This window comes from Amphibalanus amphitrite, unplaced genomic scaffold (assembly GCF_019059575.1).
Source record: "Amphibalanus amphitrite isolate SeventyFive unplaced genomic scaffold, NRLGWU_Aamphi_draft 000017F_arrow, whole genome shotgun sequence".
NCBI classification, from domain to species: Eukaryota; Metazoa; Arthropoda; class Thecostraca; order Balanomorpha; family Balanidae; genus Amphibalanus; species Amphibalanus amphitrite.
Genome location: NW_024881513.1, coordinates 1,649,239 through 1,676,173, shown reverse-complemented (window position 1 = coordinate 1,676,173; position 26,935 = coordinate 1,649,239). Strand labels below are relative to the sequence as shown.

The 26,935-nt window shown below is 52.3% G+C and overlaps 1 protein-coding gene across 9 annotated transcripts; it reads left to right on the top strand.

The window, feature by feature from the left end:
* Nucleotides 1–129: 129 nt before the first annotated feature.
* Nucleotides 130–26,935, top strand: LOC122387773 (cytoplasmic dynein 2 intermediate chain 1-like). 9 transcript variants are annotated; one of them, XM_043378238.1, is made up of 17 exons: nucleotides 217–341; nucleotides 1,934–2,268; nucleotides 2,741–3,093; nucleotides 4,833–5,173; nucleotides 6,567–6,756; nucleotides 7,012–7,152; nucleotides 7,599–7,751; nucleotides 8,089–8,196; nucleotides 8,498–8,746; nucleotides 10,584–10,723; nucleotides 11,520–11,742; nucleotides 12,839–13,002; nucleotides 13,732–13,883; nucleotides 24,305–24,518; nucleotides 24,693–24,819; nucleotides 26,100–26,221; nucleotides 26,578–26,935. In XM_043378238.1, the coding sequence occupies exons 2-16, from the start codon at nucleotides 1,980–1,982 to the stop codon at nucleotides 26,208–26,210; spliced, it is 2,955 nt and encodes a 984-aa protein (XP_043234173.1). In that variant the 5' UTR covers nucleotides 217–341; nucleotides 1,934–1,979; the 3' UTR covers nucleotides 26,211–26,221; nucleotides 26,578–26,935. The 9 variants fall into 9 exon arrangements, with proteins under 9 accessions (XP_043234220.1, XP_043234167.1, XP_043234229.1 ...); XM_043378285.1 differs by lacking the exon at nucleotides 217–341 and adding an exon at nucleotides 130–193 and having other exon boundaries at nucleotides 5,004–5,173; nucleotides 26,100–26,935; XM_043378232.1 differs by lacking the exon at nucleotides 217–341 and adding an exon at nucleotides 135–193 and having other exon boundaries at nucleotides 26,100–26,935.

The following is a 26,935-nucleotide window of genomic DNA, read 5'->3' as shown; positions in this document are numbered from 1 at the left end:
TTTTTGTTTTGATGATTTATTTTCACTGTATTTTAACGTACAATAAATGTGAACTATTTTAATCATTTATGTTCCTGAATTCGTTGAGCTTATTAAATAACATAATGAACTTGCTTATGTCAGATTCCTGGCACTTTTGAAGTCATCCACAAGAGATTCCACCAATCCACCAAGATTCTTACAGATAGAATAGGTTCCACCGCATTTTACTGCATTTACACCGATATTACATTTTATAATAGGATTCGTATAGTTCTATAGTCTTGGGCTCGTAGTTATTCTTACTCCGAAGGCCTGGACGTTCAATATTTCATGTTCGCAAGTCGTAACGAATGGTTGTGGTGAGCACATCATTATTGGTTTGTATTTTGTAATAAGATTCTTTTTTTGTATTTTGTAGTTAGATTATTGGTTTGTTAACTGAGCAGTCTCACAATAGTGCTACTTTATTTCAGTTAATGACTGCTGCCTTGTCATTTCATTGGTGCACATAGCCAATTCAGTTTGTTCATTCAAACTTAAAAAAAGAATATTGTTTAAACGTGAGTGAGTCAACAAGATTTTACTTCAAATGTGCAACCAATGATCAAAACAGCCCAGGACTCAATTATTTCCTCCTTTTGCAGTGAATTTGCACCCTTAGAATCTGATGAACCTTACAAAACAAAAATTTGAAAAGAAAGAACACACCATTCTAAGGTTTTGGTTTCAAAATGAGACCACACTGACACATCAATGCTTACAATGTTTTTACACAAAGCATTTATAAGCTGCACCCAACTACAGTCCACAGGTTGAGTCTGGTAAGGTTATGTTACGCTAGGTAAGGTTAGGCCAGGGTGCTGTCGGTCTCAGTTTTTATCGGCAGGCTGCAAGCAAGCTGCTGTTTGAGTAAAAGACAAATGTATATATTGAGACGGACACAACACATTCGGGTGTTGTGTCCGTCTCAATATATACATGCTGCTGTTCCTTGGCTCCTCATTGGTCGAAAGCATGTGGTCTATTCATTGTTCCTATTGCAGGGACCGAACAGAGCTCATGTTAGATTAGATTTGGTTATTTTTGCTTATAGTGTACTGGATTTTTTAGTATTAAATGATTGTAGGAACAATTTTTGGTAGTTGTAAAGCAGGTGTCACACTTGTTTTTTGCAACCAAAGAGAGGCGTCAGGCGCATATACATTATACCCACAGATGCTTTTGAATCAAACCATACTAAATCAAACCAAAGCTTTATTTCTTTTTGGGCCTAAGGTGCAAAAGGGAGATTTCACCCCCTGCTTCAGTCTCCAACTGAGCTTACCAACTGCAACTCATTATAATTGCAGTTGGTAAAATTTGGCTGGTTATCAGGATAATAGCCACTCAGCTTAGGGTTCCCACTCACAGATTCATTTGGGTATAGGTATTTGTATAATTTTATAGATTATTTTTGGTGCTAGGAACAGTTATTTTTAACTGTTAGTATAATATGTACCACTGGATGCAAGCTGGTTGAGCCTGCCATAGGCTAAATCACATTTCCAATATTGCTTTTTATTTTTGCTTTTTGATAGGCCTGATAACTGTTTTTTTTTATCTCTTGTGATGTGTGACTAACAAAACATTAAATATATGTATATAAGCAGGGTTATTATCAGCTAGGCACCGCATATCCCATGTAAACTTAAGAGTTTAGACACTGGGGAGCTCAAATGTATTTTCTGGGGCATCGGATGATTAAATACACCTCAAAACTTTGAAAATATAAAGGGGTACTTTACACTTGGTCTCTTGCTCCATCATTTCACAGATTATGTGCTCAGTAATTTGCTCAAGTAAAAACATTTAAGTGTTTGTCTTCAAATGGGTGGCAACCTAGGGCTTAAGTGATTGTCTTCAAATGTGTGACGACCTAGGGCACATTTTAATCATTTCTTCTGTTACATAGGTGCCTAGAAGCTGTGGTCACCCAAATATGTGTCTGCTAACCGAACATGAACAAGAAAGAAGGCAGCAAAATGAAAGGTGAAAGTAGAACGAAAGTTAAGCCAGACAAAGCAAAAGAACAGAAAAAGAGCGATGTTAAAGGCAAAGGAAAAGCTGAAGAGCCGAAGAAGTCCACCAAAGACACTCAGAAGCGAGCTGGCAGAAGCCCAAGTAAAGCTGACACTAAGGAGAAAGCCAAAACTTCGGTAACAAAGGATGAAAGAACGGGAAAGCCCCGAACTGACGTCAAGAAGGTCAAGAAGACAGGAAGTGAACATCATAAAAGTTCTACCAAAGGTACAGTTGCACTCACGCCTGTCAGGAGTGGATCGCTGCCTTGTTTGACCCTTTTTAAGTGACTACTGTACCTTGAATTAATGCTGTTGGGATGTCAGTATCGTCCCAACCATTTCCGTCGTTATTCAATCATCATTTTTGTTTAGTAGAACGTGTCTTTACTTACGTGTTCTTTTATTTGGCATTATTTATCGGCGAGGACCAGACCGAGTCGACCAGCTTTCCCAACGACGTTATATAAGCACACTGGCTGCGAAAATCAGCAATATGCTGTGCTTCTCAATGGCTTTGTTGGTTTTCACGATCGGCGATTTGAAATAGCTCGTGTTCCTAGTGCGTCCCGTATCTTCCCTCCATGACCAGCTAGCTAACAAGTAACGAGCTATCAGCTGAGTGCTGGCCCGCCGTTAGAGGTGGACTTGTTTAACTGCTACATTGCCACTTTTCAATAAAACGACGGCTTCCTTTGCAGACTCAAAGTCGTCACTGAAGTCGAAAAAGGCTCCAGAGGAGCCAGCAAAGGCGTCCAAAGATCACAAGGCTCAACCATCGAAGGCAGATGCCAATGCCTCCAAAAAGACGGAACAGTCGAAAAAGTCTGCTAAAACTGATGGAAGTCATGTCAAAAAGTCGTCGAAGCCGGAAACGTCGCCTAAAAAGGCATCTCCTAACAAAGCCCATGTCGCTGACGCCGCTCCCAAGGAGAACGGCGATCACAAAGCGAAGAAATCCTCGGAGCCGATCTCGCCGAAAAAGGCCAAGGCGCCCACTCCCGAGCCGCCTCCGCGCAAAACGCCGACGCCAAAATATGAGGACGACTTCGAGGTAAGCTCACATACGTGTAATGTGTATACTTATTTCCTCACATGGTTTTAGAGGCACATCTGGCGAGAGCTGGATGTGAGCGGATGAAAAATGCCAGTTTGATCTTATGAAAGGGAAAGGTAAAATCCACGCAGGATCTGATATTTGAGGTTTTTGAGCGTAAGTTTTTTCACTTCCCTCTCTACAGTCACCGTTCTATCAAGGATGTGATTTTCCTTTGCGGCTTATCGCTTGGGCCTAAATAAATAAGTCTCTTTTACGCCATGGTATGACCCCCCCCCCCCCCTACTCAAAAAATGTCCAAAACAACACGAGTAGGTATGTAGAGGAAAACATGCCTTCCAAATGTGATTCGTTGTTGGTGGGAATACCAAAAAGTTGATATCCGATGATGGAGGGGAGGAATATAACTACATCTGAGAAAGGGAATAACCGTTTGGCGAAGTAGCGTTTGAACAAGAACATGATGCGTTCAAAGGTTTGACGTTCAACCCTTAGCATGGCGTTCTACTACTGCCATGTAAAGGGCAAGATTGAAGTAGGTAACTGGTCACTGCGGCACAGTATAGCTGCAGGCGTTCTTAATCTACTGTCATTTAGTGGCGAGAGGTGAAGCTAGTGATAACTGCGGCACAGTTTAACAGTAGGCGTTTTGCTAGTGCCTAGTGCAGGCGCAAGCACTAGGCACATATTTTGCTAGTATAGTGGCGAAAGGTGAAGAGACTGATCACTGCGGCACAGTATAACTGCAGGCGTTCAGCTGCTGCCATCTAGCGGCCCGAGGTGAAGTAACGGGTCACTGCGGCACAGCATAACTGCAGGCGTTCTGCTACTGCCATCTAGCGGCGAAAGGTGAAGCTACAGTTCACTGCGGCACAGCATAACTGCAGGCATTCTGCTACTGCCATCTAGCGGCGAAAGATGAAAAGACTGAGCATTGCGGCACAGCATAATTGCAGGCGTTCTGCTACTGCCTTCTAGCGGCAAGAGGTGAAGTTGTTGGTAACTGCGGCACGGTATAACTGCAGGCCTTCTGCTGCTGTCATCTAGCGGCCCGAGGTGAAGTTACCGGTTATTGCGGCCCAGCATGACTGCAGGCGTTCCGCTGTTGCCATCTAGCGGTGAGATGTGAAATTACTGGTCACTGCAGCTCAGCGTAACTGCAGAGTGCAGGCATTCTGCCAACCACAGCTTTTTCCTACAATTCAAAGAAAGTTGGACCGCTTATAGAAAAAGATGAATTCCTATTTGAAACAGATAGAATTTAAATTGAAAAGTATGTAAATTGTGAGGAACTTTGTCAAAGCAGGATTATGCTGCGGTGCAGCATTATGTTTACCATAGGCACTGTTACTTAGATTAAAAGTAGGTATTAGAGGACAATTTGGATGCATAGAGACTTCCCTCGCCGGAAGCATCGATGTTCGCCGTACGACATGGCCATGGAAGTACGGACCTCTCGCCGTTAATGCGCTAATGCGAGCCGACATTCGCCGAATCGCGATTCCGGCCAAACATGGTCTCGGAAAGTAGGTCACAGGTTAAAGGTCATTTGGTCAGGGTCATGAAATTTTCAGGTTAGGTGTAAAATTGATCAATGCGAGGGTATTTAAAGTTTCGTCGCGATCGGCCGCTTTTTACACGAGTTATTCGCGAAAAAAAATCTTAGGGAGGGTTGCATCAACGCCCCCCCCCCCCTGTGCCGGCGAGGGTTAACCACTTGATGTTTTTCTTCAAAGGAGTACGGGGATGATTTCGAGGACGATTTTGAGGAAGATGAGGACGAGCCAGACATTTCCTCGTCGTCTGCCTCCTCTTCCTCCTCGTCGCCCTCCTCCTCTGACTCGGAGGAGGACTCCTCCGATCCCGGTGTGCCGGTCATCCCGTCAGCCGTCTATCCCGATCCTCAGGTCCTCAGCCCGGCCAATAACCCGAACACGCACTCGAAGCGGCTGGCCACAGCCGTGCCGCGCAAGCAGTTCCAGCCGCCTGCCGACACGTACGCCAAACAGGACTGGGAGCCCGACCAGCTGAAAAAGGCCATCGACTCGGAGAACAAACGTGCAGAGACGTTCGACGCGTGAGTGACTCGGGCGGCGCCCGCCGCACTCGGGGGCGCCTGGTGCGGGGTGCAATGTGACCACTGCGTGTGCTCTTTTGTCCTGCGATAACTTTGTCATTGTTTTATAGTGGGGGCCGGGTATAGTTGTAACTTGTATATTACACATGGGCTGTCAGCGCCAACCGGCTAGCGGAGCTGCTCAAAAGGGGGCAGAACTCGGCCCGGTACACTGGAAAGCTTGGTGTTGGCCACGACCGAACGGTTACGTGGCTGTATCGCAGTGAAATTAACTGCATCAGAAAGCATGCAGTTAATATTAGTACACATATGAAAATGTGTACTAATATTGTTAACCCTAGAACGCCTAGGGGGGGGGGGTTGTATCACCCCCCCCCCCCCTGAGGTTTTTTCGAAGTGCACGCTAAACGGCTTGTCGTAGCGGGCTGAAATTTTCAATACCCTCTGGGGCAACCTTTGCGCATCTTTTGCCGAAAAAAAATGATCGGGTCATGTCAGGTCACGGAGTTATGACGTCATAAGAGGTACAGCCTCCGGCCGACAGTTACCAAACGTGTGCGCCGAATCCCTAGGTTTTCTGCCGGTGATACCCACATTGTTTGATGGATCATGATGAAACTTCCCATGCATGTTGGGGCAAGCATTGGCTATCGTGTGGTGCAAGAAAATTGACCGGGTCAGGTCAGGTCACGGAGTTATGACGTCATAAGAGGTACAGCCTCCGGCCGGATTTTCACGAAGTGTGTACCGAGTCCCGAGTTTTTCTGCTGATGCTATCCACATTGCAGTGGATATCCACATATCTTTTCTGAGTCGTTACCTACAGTATTTATAGCGGAGCAGTGGTCAACAGCCGACGAATCGGGACAAACACCGGAGTGTGATGTGACACCATATCACTCATCAGCAATAGGCCTCTTTCTTTTATAGGGTAAATACACCAAAAACACCATATATGATGCAGAATTGAGTGGGGAATACGTTGTTGAAGGTTTGAAGTTAATATCTCTCACCGTTTTGCCGCAATCGTTGCGCAAAGTTGAAAAAGTTTGATTTTTTCGGAAAATTTGACCTTTGACCGGTCATAAGTAGGTCAAATGTTGACCTAGGACCAAAAAATATACCACCAATCGCGAGATCTCGTTGAGAGCAATCCGTTGTTTTTTTCCGCTAAGCTCTACGACCTTCCGTTTCGAAACGCCAGGGGGGGTCGTAACAACCCCCCCCCCCCTGGTCGTTCGTGTTATGAGAAATGGCCTGGTCGTGCGAGGGTTAAAAAAACGAAGTACTGGTTTTCTGGTGACGTCAGAGTTTTTATTTCGGGACTTTGGTGATCATTTCACAATTCGAACATTGTGAATTGCTCTTTCACACGTATTGTTTGGTACTGCAGTGAGGAGTTTCACAAGCAGAAGAAGGCGCGCGCGCCGCCGCCGCCGCCGGCCGAGCAGAAGCGGCGGCCGTCCGTGCCGGTGACGTTCGCTGCCGAGGTGGCCCAGCCGGCGGCTGAGCCGGCCGGCGGCGCGCAGCCCTCGCGCTCCGTGGACTTCTCACACGCCAAGAAGGAGCAGCAGCGCAGGAAGGTGAGCCCGCGCCCGGCCGTCGCGGAGAGTCCGCCGGTCCGAGCGGCAGCCGGCCGGCCGGCGCAGGCTGATGTGACTCACTTCCAGTGAATGATACTGTACCGAGGGTTCACAGGGAAGTAAGGCAGCACTAAATATTCATCTCCATTTAGAATAGAAGTTTCTACCTCAGACTGTGCAGCGAGTTGGGTGATCAATTACTGTTCAGAAGTTTATATGATGAGTAATGCTCTATTTCCGTCCTTTGTTTGGCAGTCTGCTCAGAAGCGCCAGGGCCGCGGTCGCGCCCTGCTCTCGCTGATCGAGCTGTTCGAGCAGGACTTTGACCTGTTTGAGATGGAGCCGGCATCGTACGACCAGATCGTGGCAAACTTCGGCAAGTCCGGCCTGCAGCAGGTAGGCACAGGCGGCGGCGGTAGGAGCGGGGAGGGGCGGCTATCAGACGCTGGCAGCCTCAGAAGACGTGTGCCAACTGGAACAGACAAGTGTTTTCCGGGCGGACGTGTTGCGCACATCATTATTTTGGGCACTCGGACTCAACTTAAACAGTTATCTGGGTAAATTGTAACTCATTTTTTTCACGATTCTGCAACCATCTCAAAGAACTATCAATTCCGAAGACGGGTCTAACAATTACTGACAGCGAATTGGAGCTAGTGTCTGAGTTTGGTGCGGTGCCGCAGGTATGTGAGTTTTGGTGCTGTGCCTCTGGTGTGAGTGTGGCCTGTGCCGCTGTTTGTGAGTGTGGTCTGTGCCTTTGGTGTGAGAGTAGCCTGTGCCTCTGGTGTGAGAGTGGCCTGTGCCTGTGGTGTGAGTGTGGCCTGTGCCTGTGCGCCTGACAGGGCACCTCTCAGACCAACGAGGACGACCTGGCCGAGGAGGTTCAGACGGACGAGGTGGTGTGCCGCCACAAGTGGACCCAGCACCCGATCCAGTTCGACGTCCGGGTCACCACCAACGCTGAGGGCGAGGTGGTCACCGGGCCCACCTATTACGTGAGTCCGCACTCACACACAGACATCAACTCATTGGGATCTTTTGGTCGAACGTGAGGCTCGCGAAACTTGGTTTGAGACATTTAATTTAGTTAGCTGTGCGACCCTATTGTACGATTGGCTTGCAAAGCTTTGATTGAATTGAGTTTTAGAGAAACCTTGTTTGATGACGGAGTGCAGCGACCGACGTCGACAGTTGTGATTTGGCCTTACGTTCACTGCCCGTTGTTATGGAAGGATGGCGTGGGACGGGTCCGCCGCCGGGCCGCGCGGTGACCTGTCCGCCGCCGGGCCGCGCGGTGACCTGGCCGCCGGGCGGTGCTGTGTGTCCCCACAGGATTACCTGGGTGTCGGCGGGGACATGGAGGAGGACGAGCGGGACCGGCAGGACCGGCTGCACAGCAGCGCCATCCGCCTCAACCGCTTCCTGGGCGCCGCCGGATCGGTACGTCACCGGCGCGGCCCTAAATACACACCGGGGGGCGTGCGGCGGGGGTCTGAGCCGCACCTGACACCTTGCTCCGAAATCATAATGACGGTTAAACTTAATCAAAGTTATGACTAATGGCTGAACACAAAATATGATGACATTTATGTACCCCTTTACGACCATGTCTTTGTATGCTCCTGTACCCGAGCTACTCGCTCTCGTGATTGTGTTTGTGTGTGACCGACCCACCGTCCCCGTGTCCCCACTGTACTGTGTTTGTGTATGATCCACCCCCGCCCCGTGCTCGTGCCGTCAGTGTATCCTGATGCTGCTGGAGGAGGGCGCGGCGCGGTCGGACAGCGGCCAGGCGGGCGGCGCCGCCGCCGGCCGGCTCAGTTTCAGCAGCGCCGCGGCGCGCCTGGGCGGCGGCGTGGCCGACCTGCTGGCCGGCCGGCCGGCCACCTTCGTCAGCTTCAGCGACTCGGACGGCCGGCTGCTGGTGTCGGCACACGCCGCGCGGCCGGCCGACCCGCAGCAGGCCAAGGGCGCCTCCGATCCGGAACAGGTCAGCGGTAGCGGCAGACTGGGCTGTCTGGGCTCAGCGGCAGACTGGGCTGCCTGGGCTCAGCACTGGGCGGACTGGGCTCCCTGGCCTCGGCGGCAGACTGGGATCCCTGTTCTCAGCGGCAGACTGGGCTCCCTGTTCTCAGCGGCAGTCTGGGCTCCCTGGGCTCAGCGGCAGAGTGGGCTCCCTGTTCTCAGCGGCATTCCTTACCCGCAGTGGGGGCTCCACTCAGTTCTAAGGAGTATAGGAGGGGCACACTGAGTACAGGGCGCCAAAATGGGTGGCCCGTCCGCCCAAAATGAAGCTCGAATCACATCAAGGAATCCAAAGAACCACGGATGTGCATTGTGCGGTATCGTTGATTATTACCGATTACTGTACATTTATTGTTACGGAGCGAGCGAAGCGAGCGTAGTCTTTCCTTAGATTAACGGAAATTTCTGAGTATGAGCGGCCGGCCGGCCGGCCGGCCGGCCGTGGTCACGCTTTTGCGAGGCTTATATCTCAGCAACCACTTGACCGATTTACATGCGGTAATTTTTGTAGGGTAGCTTCATTCCTTCTACCAAGTATTGCACTATTCCCGATGCATGTGGGTGACCCCTTATGCACGTGCCACGTGCAAAACGAAGAGGTGTCAGTTTTGTAATTGTTGCAATATCTCGGTAACTACTTGGCCGATTGCGCTGAAAGTTGGCATGTAGGTAGGCACCCACTAGGCACTGCATATACATGTGCCAGAGTTGGGGTGCTGCTGCACGTGCGCACGTGCAGGGGTCGTTTCCAGATCTCGGGAACGGCTGGACCGATTGCGCTCAAATTTGGTACACGGTTAGGGACCGGTAACAGTAGGGTGCCGTGCACAAGTCAGTTGGGACCCATTTTGCACGTGCGCACGTGCAGGGTGCCGCTTCCAGATCTCGAGAACGGCTGGGCCGATTGTGCCCAAATTTGGCACATCGCTAGAGACCAGTTAGTAGGGTGCCGTGCACAAGTCAGTTGGAGGTACCCCCTCGCAATTTCGCACGTGCAAGGCCCACCCTCTCGCTCGCTCCGTTAGTCGCCCCAAAAGGCGTTATACTGGTTTATTATACCGGTATCTATAATGTTACAGTTTCGCAGCATAGCGCGGTAGCAATCTGCATCGTCATATGATAGTTTTATGAGTACGTGCAGCAGCGCCGAGATGTGGCAGTGTATGTACTTGTTTCGCAGCCTGTATTTTACATTCTGTGCGCAGAATGTGACGTGAAACATGCTGTGTTCCCTGCGTCAGCCGGGGTCGGCCGACCGGGGCGGCCTGGTGTGGTGTGATGTGACGGCTGGTGTGGTGTGGTGTGTGGTGTGGTATGACGGCCTGGTGTTGTGTACTGGTGACGGCCTGGTGTGGTGTAATGGTGACGGCTTGGTGTAATGGTGACGGTCGTTCTCTCCCCTCCGTCAGCCGGAGTCGGCCGAGCGGTGCGGCCTAGTGTGGTGTGGTGTGGTGTGGTGTGGTGTAATGTGACGGTCTGATTTGGTGTAATGTTACGTTCTCTCCCCTCCGTCAGCCGGAGTCGGCCGACCGGTGCGGCCTGGTTTGGGTAATGGTGACGGTGTGGTGTGGTGTAATGGTGACAGTGTGGTGTGGTGTAATGTGACGTTCTCCCCCCTCCGTCAGCCGGAGTCGGCCGACCGGTGCGGCTTGGTGCGGCCTGGTGTGGTGTATTGGTGACGGCCTGTTGTGGTGTGGTGTAATGTGACGTTCTCCCTCCTCCCCCAGCCGGAGTCGGCCGACCGGTGCGGCCTGGTGTGGTGTGGTGTAATGGTGACGTTCTCTCTCTCCCCTCTCCGCCAGCCGGAGTCGGCCGACCGGTGCGGCCTGGTGTGCGTCTGGTCCGTCAGCGAGCCGTCCCGGCCGCAGAAGGTACTCATCACCTCGGCTGAGCCCGTCTGCTGCTGCTTCTCGCCGCTGAAGCCGCGACTGGCCTTTGCCGGGTACGGAATGGATACGGCGCGCACTGACGGCTGACACGGGGGGGGGGGGGGGCGGCGGTCAGCGACAGAGCCTGCCCCGCTGTGTACGGATAGAGTCTGTGCCCGAACACAGACCGTCCTGAGCCCCCCCCCCCCCCCCCCTACACAGACCTCCTACCGGCCGACTACTGTACACGGACGTCCCACAGACGTCAGACAGACTGCCGAAACGCACGCGTCTCACTTCGTTGTGAGGCCAGTTTCGCAAAACAGGAAAAGCGCCGGCTGCGGTTATTTTTGCCTAATGGCACCCCGAATTTCGCCATTCACGCGGAAAATGGCCGCTAATGTGAAATGCATTGACTTCAAGTGAATTGATATGTTTTAACATCAACGGTATATTTTCGCGTGGCTGGTTGAAGTTGTGGGAGACTTCAAAAAAAAAAAAAAAAAAACGGCAGCTGGGGTTTTTTGCTGTTGGTAAACTGGCCTGTGAAGACTTAAAAAGTGTTCAGAATAGTCAGTAGAGATTGTGCCTGAAACTGCCTTTGTAAATCAGCATAAAGCTTATTTTCATGATACGATTTGAAGTTTTGAGTTAATATGTTTAGGAGTTAATATGTTAATTGTTTATGTCACGATGTCGTTTTTATCTTTATGATAATGTCAGTGATTTGGTCTGTTCATGATACGATGTTTTGTGTATGCAGTATCTATGTGTATCTGATTTATTGTGTGTGTCTCGGCGGCGGCCCGGCTGACGTAGGACCTGTACGCCGTATTGTATTGTCTGTATGTGTGTATGTCTCGCCGGCAGCTCGGCGAACGGCTCGGTGGACGTGTGGGACCTGCACGAGTCCGGCGCGGAGCAGAGCGGCGCGCGCCAGTCGGCCGCCGGCGCGCCGCTCCGCTCGCCCACCTACAGCACGGCCGAGATCCACCGTGGCGGCGCGCACACCGAGCGGCTGGTGGCGCTGCGGCCCGTGCCGGCGGCCGCGGCCGGCCAGAGCGGCGGCGACACGGAGCCGGGCGCCATACAGGTGAGTGGCGACACACGTCTCCCCCCCCCCCCCCACATTTCCACACATCTCCTCAGCTCCCACCGGCCCCACATCTCACCAGATAGCTCAGCGCGCTCCGAGTGGATGGAAAGCTTCCACCGGCGCCCGCATCTCCCCTCGGACGACCGCCCGTGTGCGACAGACTGTGGTGCCTGACCGTGTCTGCGTGGCCGGTGTCAGGTGTGCAGGCTGGACGCGGCCGGCCGGGTGTCTGTCTGTCTGTCTGCCTGTCTATCTGTCTGTCTCTTTCTGTCTGTCTGGATCTGACTGTCTGTCTGCCTGTCTGTCTGTCTGTCGACTGTCTGTCTGTCTGTCTTTTTCACCGTTCGTCTGACTGTCCGGTGTTCAGGTGTACAGTCTGGACGCGGCCGGCCGTTTGTGTGTCGGTCTGTCCGTCCGTCCGTCTGTCCGTCTGTTTGACCGTTCGTCTGTCTGTCTGGTGTTCAGGTGTGCAGTCTGGACGCGGCCGGTCGTGTGTCTGATTGTCTGACTGTCTGTCTGTCTATCTGTCCGTCCGTCCGTCCGTCCGTCTGTCCGTCTGTTTGACCGTTCGTCTGTCTGTCCGGTGTTCAGGTGTGCAGGCTGGACGCGGTCGGCCGTCTGAGTGTCTGTCTGTCTGTCTGACTGTGTGTCTGAGTGTCTGTCTGTCTGTCTGTCTGTCTGTCTGACTGTGTGTCCGGTGTTCAGGTGTGCAGTCTGGACGCGGCGGGCCGTGTGTCGGGCTGTCTGTCTGACTGTCTGTCCGGTGTTCAGGTGTGCAGTCTGGACGCGGCCGGCCGTCTGAGTGTCTGTCTGACTGTCTGTCTGGTGTTCAGGTGTGCAGTCTGGACGCGGCGGGCCGTGTGTCGGACTGTCTGACTGACTGTCCGGTGTTCAGGTGTGCAGTCTGGACGCGGCCGGCCGTGTGTCTGTCTGTCTGACTGTCTGTCCGCTGTTCAGGTGTGCAGTCTGGACGCGGCCGGCCGTGTGTCTGTCTGTCTGTCTGTCTGACTGTGTGTCCGGTGTTCAGGTGTGCAGTCTGGACGCGGCGGGCCGTGTGTCGGACTGACTGTCTGACTGTCTGTCCGGTGTTCAGGTGTGCAGTCTGGACGCGGCCGGCCGACTCGTGTTCTGGGTGGCCATCAGCTCCCGGCAGCGAAACAACCTGGAGGTGCTCGACGGCGACCTGGGCCTGGCGCCCTGGGGCAAGGTCAAACTGGTGAAAATCAGCCACGTCTCGGTCGACGACTTCCTCGACACGTGAGCTAGCCGGGAAAGCATCCCGTGCGCGGAGGGATCCGATTCTCCTTTTTTCGCCATTCGCTGCTGAGATGTAATGGTCTTTGCCTTTTTTATTCTAAAGCCGCAAAAGTTGTTACCTCCTTGAAAGTTGTAGCCTGTAGGTATATAACTATTATCACCCTATGCTAGCTATGTGAATAACATTGACATGACAGCTTTTCATCGAGTTATTTGCAACGTTCACGTACCTATATGCGAGGAAAATAGGGAACACTTGTAACTGCTACAGGGTGTAGGAGTGAATAATTAGCAAGTTTAGGTTGTTTTGCGCTGCTTTCCAATATGAGCAGCGAGCACCAATGTTGAACTCGCTTTTTACGATAATAGCGGTTGTAGTGTCACTTGGCTGTTGGATTAGCGTTAGCACGCAGTAGCAGCCAGAGGAGTCAAGTGAAGAACGAGGATGTGCCGAGTCAGTGCCTCCCCCGCCACCTCTCGTTCTTTATTGACAGCAACCAGCAGGGGATGTTTACCGAGGCCATGTGTTCTTTATTGGCAGCAACCAGCAGGGGATGTTTACCGAGGCCATGTGTTCTTTATTGGCAGCAACCAGCAGGGGATGTTTACCGAGGCCATGTGTTCTTTATTGGCAGCAACCAGCAGGGGATGTTTACCGAGGCCATGTGTTCTTTATTGGCAGCAACCAGCAGGGGATGTTTACCGAGGCCATGTGTTCTTTATTGGCAGCAACCAGCAGGGGATGTTTACCGAGGCCAGTGATTTCCGGATCGACCCGAGCGACCCGAGCCACATCTACGTCAGCACGGACACGGGCGTGATCGTGCACTGCACTCGCCAGGGCGGCCGGCCCGTGCCGCGCCTCTTCCGGCCCGATACCGGTCAGTGGCCAGACGGGGCCGTGCTGACCAACTCGTCACCACGGGGCCGTGCTGACCGACTCGTCACCGCAGAGCCAAGCTGGCGGTCCTGTACAAACATCCATACTGACTGACCGGTACTGACTGTCAGACGGGGCCGTGCTGACCAACTCGTCACCACGGGGCCAAACTGACGGATCTCTGCAAACAGATCCATACTGACTGACCCGTACTGACTAACCGACAACCTCATACTGACACAACCATATCGTTTCACCTACAGACCCACAACGACAGACCCGCACGGATAGACCTGATTATCCAGTTTAATTGAAAAGCAGCAATGTGTGTGTATGTAGATTGTTTGGCACTTGAAGCGCTTATGCAAGTACATTTAAATAGAAAGTCGATTTGATAGACAGATTGGAACGATGGACAGTTATCGAACGTGTTCGGCCGTTACTGCCGATCTCTCTGCTCTGACTTCGTCGCTCTGATCCTTTTTGGTATTGTAGCACGCTACATCTTGAACATTTAACGTAATATCTTTTCGGCACGGCTCGGTCTGGCAGTCCCCCCCCCCTCGCAGTCCGGTCACAGGCCTAGCCCTCCATTCACACACCCGTCGCTGCTACCGGGTGACGCACAGCTGAGCGGAGCGCTGCTGCTGCGCTCTCCTCCCCTCTCATTATTCACTACCCCCCCCCCCCCCCGTCACCAGGCCCGCCATCCCCATTCAGCACTTTTCCCCAACTCCCTCAACGAGCACTGTCCGTGAGAATAGCCCGCAGTAGACACATCTGCGAGAAGACGATGCCGGTCACATCAGTACGAACCGCCGAGACACAGCTGAGTCAACAAGCTACGTCAGGACTGCGGCCGGCGGCGGCGGCGAGCGAGCACGTTAAGGTACTCTGTCACTTGTCACGTACTCTGTCAGGTACCACAACAGCTGCGCCGCGCTGAGTCCCACGGTGGGAATGGCACAACCAGGAAGATCCTACGGCAAGCAAAAACGCTGTAGTTCCAGAGGTCTTCGCAATGGGCAGCCGTTAAACTCTCATTACAACGCCCGCCTATGGAGACAGCTACCGCAGGATGAGCGATCCGAGCCTCCTCAAATAACGCTGGATCAGTAAGATATGTCAACAGATCATGGAGCAGTGTCAAGGATAGATGCCGGCTGGAGCACACAGCCTCCTTTGTCGGGCACAGCAACCCAGGGTGAGTGAACCTGGCAAAACAACCGGGTGACCAACCTCACAATGGCCTCATGAGGTAGTTCCAGAGATCTCCGCAGAGGGAGAAGGCGCTGACTTTCGGCCACACCCGGTACAGTGGGCGGAGCAAGAGTGACGTCACAAGGGGCGTTGGCGGCAGACGAAACGGAAGGAAACAAAAGTTTGAATAAAATGAAATTGAAGAATCAAAATTAAAACTCGAAAATCACAAACCTTTCGGGGATTGTTTTATGCCAGCGATTATTTAAGTATAAAGCACTCAACACGAAGACGATTCGACGGCCAAAAATTGCAGGCACAGAGGAGTAAGGTGACTAAACAGAATAGAGGGCGCCATCTTACGGACCCACCCACCAGAGGAAGGCAGAGGAAGATGACGGCGCAAGGGCGTGGCAGTCACCCCCTCCCCCCAACTATAAAAGGGTGCGCCACCCAGCCAGGAGGGTCACAGTCGAGCAGCCGAGGGTCACAGTCGAGGAGCCGAGAGTGACAGTCTGCAGCCGGAGCCGGAGACGACATCTGGAGGCCGCCGTCAGTCCGAGGTCACCCGCGAGAAGCCTCTTCAGTTCGACCGACCAGAGCCGGAGGACAACCGCCGACGCTTGTGACCACACTGAGAAGCGGAAGCACAGGGAAACTCCAGAATGTGAGTGTTGTTGAAAAGTCTGCTCAATCCCAATCCTTGACCCCCCCCCTCTGCCCAGCCTGCCGTGCCGTGACGACTGCCAAACATTTTCGGTTGCCATAAAATGCACTCTCAATTGGAATTGGAAAACTTAAATTACTTTGAACTTATTGGTCCAGACACCCTAGTAGCACATTAGGATCTGAATTGTGAAGTCATGCAAGAGCCGCCAGCAAATATGTTATCGTCAGTTGGAGTTCACGATTAGGCCGGGAGCGAGATGCTAAAATTTGAATAAGCAGCTCATTGTCACGAACGTTGAGATTGATGACATGATGCGTGTCAGCATTGAATAATGAATATGTCTTTGTGTTTGGCCAAGCTGGTTCGTTTGATTTATTCTCGGCGGTAGTCAAGTGCGATTTGAGGTTGGAATGTTGGTTAAAATAAGGGTGTAGATTCGTGCTGTACTCATTAAAAGTTGCATTGCGAAATCATTGGTAATATTGCTATAGGAATTAATTGTGGAGTCGAAATCAATTATAGAACAGGTAAATACGGTTGGAAAGAAATGTAATGGTTTAAGGTGGCGACTGATTCATGCGATCGATCTATGAATATGGCTATGAGTTATGATTTTCGACAGATACGAATGCTTGAGCTTACGGCGGAATTTCTTCTGTTACTTAGGTGCAGAGTTGCGAGCAGTGGTTTGAGGTTGACGGTTTGACACTTGGCGACTTTAGATGGTCACTTTGCGTCATTGAAATTGCGAAATGTCGAGTAACAGGTAGATGTAGAATTATTTGTGGTTAGAACTAATATGCGACTAATATAGGTGCCGATCGTTGTGCTTTTGTAGAATAAATACTAGAAAGGACCACCTTTGTTGAGGAACGATTAAATGGGACAGGAATTTAATTTAAAAAAAACTTACGTTGAATGGAGCTGATGAGATGTCGAACAGGGAGATATTGCAGCGATATTTTACCAGATTCACACTCACTGACACATCCGGTGAATCCACCCGGCCAGAAGAGGCAACACGCACGAACACTACACCGCGAGTGATGACGCGCCCATCGCGGCGTGGCCTTGACTGACTGTCGACGCGACGCCAGCTGGCGGCCAGTATCGTCGCTCTCGACGCGGGCGTTGAGCCGCCAGAGGGTGTAAAAAGCAGCCACAACAGGGGCAGTGGGTTAGCCGTAATTGGGGCGCGTGCGGTAGGTGAAGGTCACGTATAGGAGCATGGTTAGTTGTGGAAAGTTGCAACAGGATAAGAACGTAAACAGTTAATGCATAATTTTAAATATGACATGCTATATGATATCTTGGACTGCATTTCGTTTGATGTGCATTGTTTACTGCTAATAGGATGATTTAAATTATATTTTCTATGAAAAGCTAGGGACCCCTATGACAATATTCTGGCACTCTATAAAGATAATTTGTATAGGTAACTAGTAGCCCATCAGAAACTATCGAACGAGTGTCAAAGAGTCATTTCCGTTTGAGCATTCAGTAATTCACTATGATACGGTGGATCACAACCAGACGGCAGATCGATGCGTGTTAATTGGTTCTAGATCATATGTCTGATTAAAACAAGAGCGGTTCAAGGTCTGCTAGGATGGTATACGAGAACTGATGATAAGGTTCACGCGTGCAGCAGCAATTAGGACTTGAGATTACGATTAGGTTCGGATAAATTATGCGTTTCTGTTATTCGCGGTCTTGCGAGTTAGCGCCAATAATTACTCCAACAATATTGGCACAGGGCATTGTGAGGCACAGACGGCTTGTTTGCCCGTCTCCTATGGCGTAACGAAAACCAGCAACGCTAATACGAATTAAGTGGGCAATTTTCTTAATGGGGAGGCCAGTGATATAGGAATGGGTGACTGGACGAATGATCACATTCAATTTATCAATGTAATTACCACCCATATGTTTGGCAGTGGTCATCGGGACTTCGAAATGCCCTGTCCTTCACCTACCCAACTGTGCCGCAAACCTAGCTGATCGGATCCCTCCATCCTTAATCCGAGCAGTGAAGAACCATCTCGTGCATCATGGTCTATACAATGAACAGAATCATCAAGCCTCTAAATTAAAAAGCATCTTCCATCAGATGTATTTGTACGCAAGGTGGATCTATACCTACATCTCCCAGGCGGACGTCATCTCAAGATCTCTATCAAGATCCCTCTCTAAAGCTATCTCTATTGGATACCTACATCTATCTCAGGATCCCATCACTACATCTGGATCTGATCTCTAGATCTCTCTCGGGATCTTTTCCAAGACTCTCAAGCTCCCCTGTTCTACCAGCTTTACTATCAAGGATCTCCCAGCAGCAATTTGCTCTCTCTTCTGCTACAACCAGCCGAACAACAGTGGACACCGGTGTTTGATGAACCGCAAAGAAGATGCAGCAGTTTTTTTTATTCCTTCTTTCTTCTTTTCTCTTAAAATTCCCTCGCTACAAATGGCGCCCATAACGTGGGGCTTTGATAATTCTCAAATTGTGAAGCTGGTAGACTGGCACAAGCCGCCGAACCCGAAGTTGATGAATTGAAAGTCAACCGTATGGAGAAGAGGAAGAAGTTGAAGAAAAGAGCAGGTGTTCGAAATACTGGCAGCAGTGGAAATGAGCGTGCTGCAGGGGTCGACGTGAAGAAAGAGGATGAGCTAAAGAAAGCTGTGTGAAGATGATGAAGCTTATGATGGTGGCTGATGACAGGAAAGTTGAAGAATTGGGCAGGTGTTCGAAATACTGACAGCAGTGGAAATGAACGTGCTGCAGGGGCTGACGTGAAGGAACTAATGAGAGGAAGCGGTCTTACGAATACTGAAAAGGATATAGAAGAAGTTGTTGAAGATAAGATAAGGAAATGAAGCTGTCTCATGAACGAAGGATCAGACTAATACAGAAGTCAGGCCGAAAATGAAACTTGACAATTGCCCGCATCAGCATATCAATTCTTCTACGTTCTGCTGTACAACAAGTCCAAGCCAAGGTCAGCTACTGTAGTGCAAAGGAGAGCTCGAACTTTCTAGAGTATTGATGATAAGAGGACAGCAATATCAAAAGCAGAAGAGGAAGAAGAACAGGCGGAATGCTCGTGTTGTATTGAATCAAAAACAAACACGGTCGTCTTCACAACACAGCCGAGGCGATTATCATGTTGGTGAACGAGGAGAGGGTGCCAGGATGCTGCAAGACCAACTGCCAAACGATCCATTGAGATGGGCTGCTGCAGAGATCACCCACCTGAGCTGCTGCAACGGCTGTCACCTGGTCCGCCGAAAGGTCGCTACCTGGGCTGCCACGGAGGTCACCTGTGCTGCCACGGAGGATGCATTGCCCTCGCGGGCTGCCTCGGAGGTCACTCACCTGAGCGGCCGCGGAAGTCGCCTACCTGAGCTGCCACGGAGGAAGCATTGGTCCCGCGTGCTGCCTCGGGGGGTCACTCACCTGATCGGCCGTGGAAGTCGCCTACCTGAGCTGCCACGGAGGAAGCATTGGTCTCGCGTGCCGCCTCGGGGGGTCACTCACCTGATCTGCCGCGGAAGTCACTCACCTGATCTACCACGGAGTTGTCACCGGGTCTGCCACGAAGGTCATCTACCCGGGCTGCCATGGAGGCCACCCACTTGAGCTGCCGCGGAAGTCGCATACCTGAGCTGCCACGGAGGTCACCTGTGCTGCCACGGGGGATGATTGCCATCGCGTGCTGCCTCGGGGGTCACTCACCTGAGCTGCCGCGGAAGTCGCCTACCTGAGCTACCACGGAGGCTGTCACCGGGTCTGCCACGAAGGTCACCTACCTGCTGCCACGGAGGTCGCGGCAGGGCCTGTCATGGAGGTCACCTACCTGGGCTGCCATGGAGGTCGCCCACCTGAGCTGCCACGGAGCCTGCCACCCGGGCGGCCACGGAGGTCTCGGCAGGGCCTGCCATGGAGGTCACCTACCCGGACTGCCATGGAGGTCATCCACCTGGGCTACCACGTGGGCTGCCCACACGGGCCGCCGTGCAAACTGCCAACCCGGGCCGCCATGGAGCCGCCATCCGGGCTGCTGTGGAAGCTCCCCACCCTGGCTGCCGTGGAGGCCGCCCCACCCAGGCTGCCACCCGAGCTGCCGTGAAGGCTGCCCACCCGGGCTGCCATGGAGGCCGCCACCCGGACTGCTGTGGAGGCCGCCCACCTGGGCTGCCATAGAGGTCTTCACCCTCCTGAGAAGCCGCTTACGGGACGGCCAACGACATCGGACTAACCAAAGTGGTTGGTGCCCGTGACCCGGATCTGGTGAACGACAAACTGAGGTGGGGACGAGGTACAACAGGTGCGTGTGTGTACTGTACTAGGTATACGATGTCATGTTGTAGGCGTTGCTCAAGATCAGATGATTGTGTAGATTTAGATGAGTAAGGGGTGTGACTTTTTTTGTATGAGTTGCGAGGACGCAACTAGGGTTGTTTGGACTGAAGATGTAGCACGCTACATCTTGAACATTTAACGTAATATCTTTTCGGCACGGCTCGGTCTGGCAGTCCCCCCCCCTCGCAGTCCGGTCACAGGCCTAGCCCTCCATTCACACACCCGTCGCTGCTACCGGGTGACGCACAGCTGAGCGGAGCGCTGCTGCTGCGCTCTCCTCCCCTCTCATTATTCACTACCCCCCCCCCCCCCCGTCACCAGGCCCGCCATCCCCATTCAGCACTTTTCCCCAACTCCCTCAACGAGCACTGTCCGTGAGAATAGCCCGCAGTAGACACATCTGCGAGAAGACGATGCCGGTCACATCAGTACGAACCGCCGAGACACAGCTGAGTCAACAAGCTACGTCAGGACTGCGGCCGGCGGCGGCGGCGAGCGAGCACGTTAAGGTACTCTGTCACTTGTCACGTACTCTGTCAGGTACCACAACAGCTGCGCCGCGCTGAGTCCCACGGTGGGAATGGCACAACCAGGAAGATCCTACGGCAAGCAAAAACGCTGTAGTTCCAGAGGTCTTCGCAATGGGCAGCCGTTAAACTCTCATTACAACGCCCGCCTATGGAGACAGCTACCGCAGGATGAGCGATCCGAGCCTCCTCAAATAACGCTGGATCAGTAAGATATGTCAACAGATCATGGAGCAGTGTCAAGGATAGATGCCGGCTGGAGCACACAGCCTCCTTTGTCGGGCACAGCAACCCAGGGTGAGTGAACCTGGCAAAACAACCGGGTGACCAACCTCACAATGGCCTCATGAGGTAGTTCCAGAGATCTCCGCAGAGGGAGAAGGCGCTGACTTTCGGCCACACCCGGTACAGTGGGCGGAGCAAGAGTGACGTCACAAGGGGCGTTGGCGGCAGACGAAACGGAAGGAAACAAAAGTTTGAATAAAATGAAATTGAAGAATCAAAATTAAAACTCGAAAATCACAAACCTTTCGGGGATTGTTTTATGCCAGCGATTATTTAAGTATAAAGCACTCAACACGAAGACGATTCGACGGCCAAAAATTGCAGGCACAGAGGAGTAAGGTGACTAAACAGAATAGAGGGCGCCATCTTACGGACCCACCCACCAGAGGAAGGCAGAGGAAGATGACGGCGCAAGGGCGTGGCAGTCACCCCCTCCCCCCAACTATAAAAGGGTGCGCCACCCAGCCAGGAGGGTCACAGTCGAGCAGCCGAGGGTCACAGTCGAGGAGCCGAGAGTGACAGTCTGCAGCCGGAGCCGGAGACGACATCTGGAGGCCGCCGTCAGTCCGAGGTCACCCGCGAGAAGCCTCTTCAGTTCGACCGACCAGAGCCGGAGGACAACCGCCGACGCTTGTGACCACACTGAGAAGCGGAAGCACAGGGAAACTCCAGAATGTGAGTGTTGTTGAAAAGTCTGCTCAATCCCAATCCTTGACCCCCCCCCTCTGCCCAGCCTGCCGTGCCGTGACGACTGCCAAACATTTTCGGTTGCCATAAAATGCACTCTCAATTGGAATTGGAAAACTTAAATTACTTTGAACTTATTGGTCCAGACACCCTAGTAGCACATTAGGATCTGAATTGTGAAGTCATGCAAGAGCCGCCAGCAAATATGTTATCGTCAGTTGGAGTTCACGATTAGGCCGGGAGCGAGATGCTAAAATTTGAATAAGCAGCTCATTGTCACGAACGTTGAGATTGATGACATGATGCGTGTCAGCATTGAATAATGAATATGTCTTTGTGTTTGGCCAAGCTGGTTCGTTTGATTTATTCTCGGCGGTAGTCAAGTGCGATTTGAGGTTGGAATGTTGGTTAAAATAAGGGTGTAGATTCGTGCTGTACTCATTAAAAGTTGCATTGCGAAATCATTGGTAATATTGCTATAGGAATTAATTGTGGAGTCGAAATCAATTATAGAACAGGTAAATACGGTTGGAAAGAAATGTAATGGTTTAAGGTGGCGACTGATTCATGCGATCGATCTATGAATATGGCTATGAGTTATGATTTTCGACAGATACGAATGCTTGAGCTTACGGCGGAATTTCTTCTGTTACTTAGGTGCAGAGTTGCGAGCAGTGGTTTGAGGTTGACGGTTTGACACTTGGCGACTTTAGATGGTCACTTTGCGTCATTGAAATTGCGAAATGTCGAGTAACAGGTAGATGTAGAATTATTTGTGGTTAGAACTAATATGCGACTAATATAGGTGCCGATCGTTGTGCTTTTGTAGAATAAATACTAGAAAGGACCACCTTTGTTGAGGAACGATTAAATGGGACAGGAATTTAATTTAAAAAAAACTTACGTTGAATGGAGCTGATGAGATGTCGAACAGGGAGATATTGCAGCGATATTTTACCAGATTCACACTCACTGACACATCCGGTGAATCCACCCGGCCAGAAGAGGCAACACGCACGAACACTACACCGCGAGTGATGACGCGCCCATCGCGGCGTGGCCTTGACTGACTGTCGACGCGACGCCAGCTGGCGGCCAGTATCGTCGCTCTCGACGCGGGCGTTGAGCCGCCAGAGGGTGTAAAAAGCAGCCACAACAGGGGCAGTGGGTTAGCCGTAATTGGGGCGCGTGCGGTAGGTGAAGGTCACGTATAGGAGCATGGTTAGTTGTGGAAAGTTGCAACAGGATAAGAACGTAAACAGTTAATGCATAATTTTAAATATGACATGCTATATGATATCTTGGACTGCATTTCGTTTGATGTGCATTGTTTACTGCTAATAGGATGATTTAAATTATATTTTCTATGAAAAGCTAGGGACCCCTATGACAATATTCTGGCACTCTATAAAGATAATTTGTATAGGTAACTAGTAGCCCATCAGAAACTATCGAACGAGTGTCAAAGAGTCATTTCCGTTTGAGCATTCAGTAATTCACTATGATACGGTGGATCACAACCAGACGGCAGATCGATGCGTGTTAATTGGTTCTAGATCATATGTCTGATTAAAACAAGAGCGGTTCAAGGTCTGCTAGGATGGTATACGAGAACTGATGATAAGGTTCACGCGTGCAGCAGCAATTAGGACTTGAGATTACGATTAGGTTCGGATAAATTATGCGTTTCTGTTATTCGCGGTCTTGCGAGTTAGCGCCAATAATTACTCCAACAATATTGGCACAGGGCATTGTGAGGCACAGACGGCTTGTTTGCCCGTCTCCTATGGCGTAACGAAAACCAGCAACGCTAATACGAATTAAGTGGGCAATTTTCTTAATGGGGAGGCCAGTGATATAGGAATGGGTGACTGGACGAATGATCACATTCAATTTATCAATGTAATTACCACCCATATGTTTGGCAGTGGTCATCGGGACTTCGAAATGCCCTGTCCTTCACCTACCCAACTGTGCCGCAAACCTAGCTGATCGGATCCCTCCATCCTTAATCCGAGCAGTGAAGAACCATCTCGTGCATCATGGTCTATACAATGAACAGAATCATCAAGCCTCTAAATTAAAAAGCATCTTCCATCAGATGTATTTGTACGCAAGGTGGATCTATACCTACATCTCCCAGGCGGACGTCATCTCAAGATCTCTATCAAGATCCCTCTCTAAAGCTATCTCTATTGGATACCTACATCTATCTCAGGATCCCATCACTACATCTGGATCTGATCTCTAGATCTCTCTCGGGATCTTTTCCAAGACTCTCAAGCTCCCCTGTTCTACCAGCTTTACTATCAAGGATCTCCCAGCAGCAATTTGCTCTCTCTTCTGCTACAACCAGCCGAACAACAGTGGACACCGGTGTTTGATGAACCGCAAAGAAGATGCAGCAGTTTTTTTTATTCCTTCTTTCTTCTTTTCTCTTAAAATTCCCTCGCTACAGTATCCCTCTTATACCTACTCCTCTGCAGCGCTCTGACCCGTCTGGTACCGCTCTGACCCCGCTGTGCCGCCCGGCAGACGTGTCGGTGCCGGCGCGCTGTCTGGCGCTGTGTCCCTCTCTACTGCTGGTAGCCCTCTGTACCGCTCCCTGTGTCGACAGACGTGTCGGTGCCGGCGCGCTGTCTGGCGCTGTGTCCCTCTGTACCCCTCTGTACGGCTCTCTGTGCCGGCAGACGTGTCGGTGCCGGCGCGCTGTCTGGCGCTGTGCCCGTTCGAGCAGCCGTTCCTGCTGGCCGGCGGCGCCGACGGCTCGCTGCGGCTGCACACCACCACCGGCGAGCGGCCGCTCATCACCTGGAACGCGGCCGCCGACGCCGCTCCGGTGCTGGCGCTCCACTGGTCGCAGCACCGGCCCTGCGTCTTCTTCGTCCTGGACGCCGACTCCAGGTCAGTGGCCGCCGCGCGGCTGCGGTCACCTACCGGTCTGCGGGGGTCGACTGGTCACCAACGAGTGTGTGTGCGTACGTGCGTGCACGTCTGTCTGTGTCTGTGTATGCGTTGTGATATCCCCCGCCGTCCCAGCTGGGCGGCTCGGGGGCTGAGCTCTTACACCCCCGGCAGGATCCACGTGTGGGACCTGAGCGCGGGGGACATCTTCCCTGCCGAGACGGACCAGGTGCAGTCGGGCCCGGTGACGGCCATGGACCTCAGCTACAGCGCCGACGGCGACAGTCGCGTCACACACCTGGTGAGTAGCCACAGTCGCGTCACGCCGCACGCGGCGACAACCGCGTCACGCGGCCATAGTCGCGTCACACACCTGGTGAGTGGCGACAGTCGCGTCACGTGGCGGCAGTCGCGACAGTCGCGTCACACACCCAGTACTAGACTTACAGAGTTCATTGTCAGAAGCTGTGAAGGATCTGTGTCAACATGGCCATGGAACCTCTTGTAGACGCAAATCATATCTGTGCGTCTACGCCGGTTGCGCCGTCTGAATGTGGGTCTGAATTTGATAACGACAAACATTGTGTTTTGATTGTAAATGCTGTGAGCGGCCTACACCTAGTTAGGAATCGGCATCAGTTTTAATGGCTCGTTCTAGAAGTATGTACCGTCATCAAACGTTGCTTCACGTTGTTCCTGGTCACCTAAGTGTCAGACGACTCGGTGACATTTTGTCGGCATTGACTTTTTGGATGTGACTGGTGTCTGAGGTGGCCAGGTGTGCGCCAGGTGTGTGTGACATCTGCTGACCCCTCATCTGCGCGGCAGGCGGTGTCCCTCCGCTGTGTGGCCCCTGACCCTCCCTGATCTGCGCGGCAGGCGGTGTCCCTCCGCTGTGAGGCCCCTGACCTCCCTGATCTGCGCGGCAGGCGGTGTCCCTTCCCTGTGAGACCCCCTTCCCTCCGCTGTGAGGCCTCTGACCCTCCGCTGTGAGGCCCCTGACCCTCCCTGATATGCGCGGCAGGCGGTGTCCCTCCCCTGTGAGGCCCCTGACCCTCCGCTGTGAGGCCCCTGACCCTCCCTGATCCGCGCGGCAGGCGGTGTCTCTCCTCTGTGAGGCCCCTGACCCTCCCTGATCCAATGTCCCAAAATTTGTCTATTTGGGTGGGAAACGACATCCAAATGAAATTCATTTTCCACTCTCACCACCATTTTTAAGAACAATTTTCCACTCCCAAGTCCCAACCAAGAAAACATAGATTTTTTACCTATAGAAAGACAGTTGTGTGGATGCCCAGTTAGCATCAAACATTCTACACCCTAGAATAAAATGCATGCTTTTTGTCATTTCTCACTCCTTTTGGATCTAATCGAATCAGCAGTTTTCCACTCTCTCCCCTCTTTTTGGTGGGTAATTTTCCCCTCTGACACCCAAGACAAAACTCAATTTTGGGACACTGCCCTGATCCGCGCGGCAGGCGGTGTCTCTCCTCTGTGAGGCCCCTGGCCCTCCCTGATCTGCGCGGCAGGCGGTGTCCCCTCCCCTGTGAGGCCCCTGACCCTCCCTGATCTGCGCGGCAGGCGGTGTCCACGGCCGACGGGGCGCTGGAGGTACACACCGTGGCCGAGACGTACACACACAGCCAGGCCGGTGAGCTCGACCAGTTTCTGCACTACGTGCGCATCATTTGAGCGCGCACCAGGTGAGCCGCGCCGCCCGGGGCGTAGGGGGCGCCGCATGTGAGCAGCGCCCGGGGCACGGGGGCGCCGCGTGTGAGCCGCACCCGGGGCACGGGGGCGCCGCAGTGATTGGTTCGGCTGTTGTTGCTGGGACGCTGTCGCCGGGCGCTCAGTAGCGAAGCCCCAGCACTTAGACCGGCTGGTCTCCAACGCCGCACGAATTGTTATCACGAGCAGACTGCGATTAATGTGATCATTTTCTGAGTGTCTCACGTATAAATCAAGTTATCTCTCGCTCGCGTCATTTTCGTTAGCCTCACGCCGTGCTGTTGACAGTGTTATGTGTGGGCCGTGAGTGTGACATATTTTATGCACCCAGTGATACATGCGCTTGAGCTGGAGTCGGTCGGCAGACCGCTGATGCCGCTGAAGAGTCCGGCGCGTCTGTTGGTCCGCGCTCTCTGTGATAAAATTGCCGGTTTTCCGTGCGCGCACGGGCCGAGTGGTGCCGATCTCACTGATCTAGTCCGTCCAGGGAACCCGGTCCGTCCGTTTGCGGTGTTCCCGGCTCGTGCGCCGGCCGCCCGCCGGTGGTCGCACGCGAGCCCCACACGGCCCCGCCGCGGCGAAGGCGGGCGCCTTGTGTCGGCCGGCTCGGCTCGATGAGCCTATCAGTAATCTCTAATGCACTGTTGTGAAATGTGCTTACATGCGTGTCGCAATACACTTCAAATAAG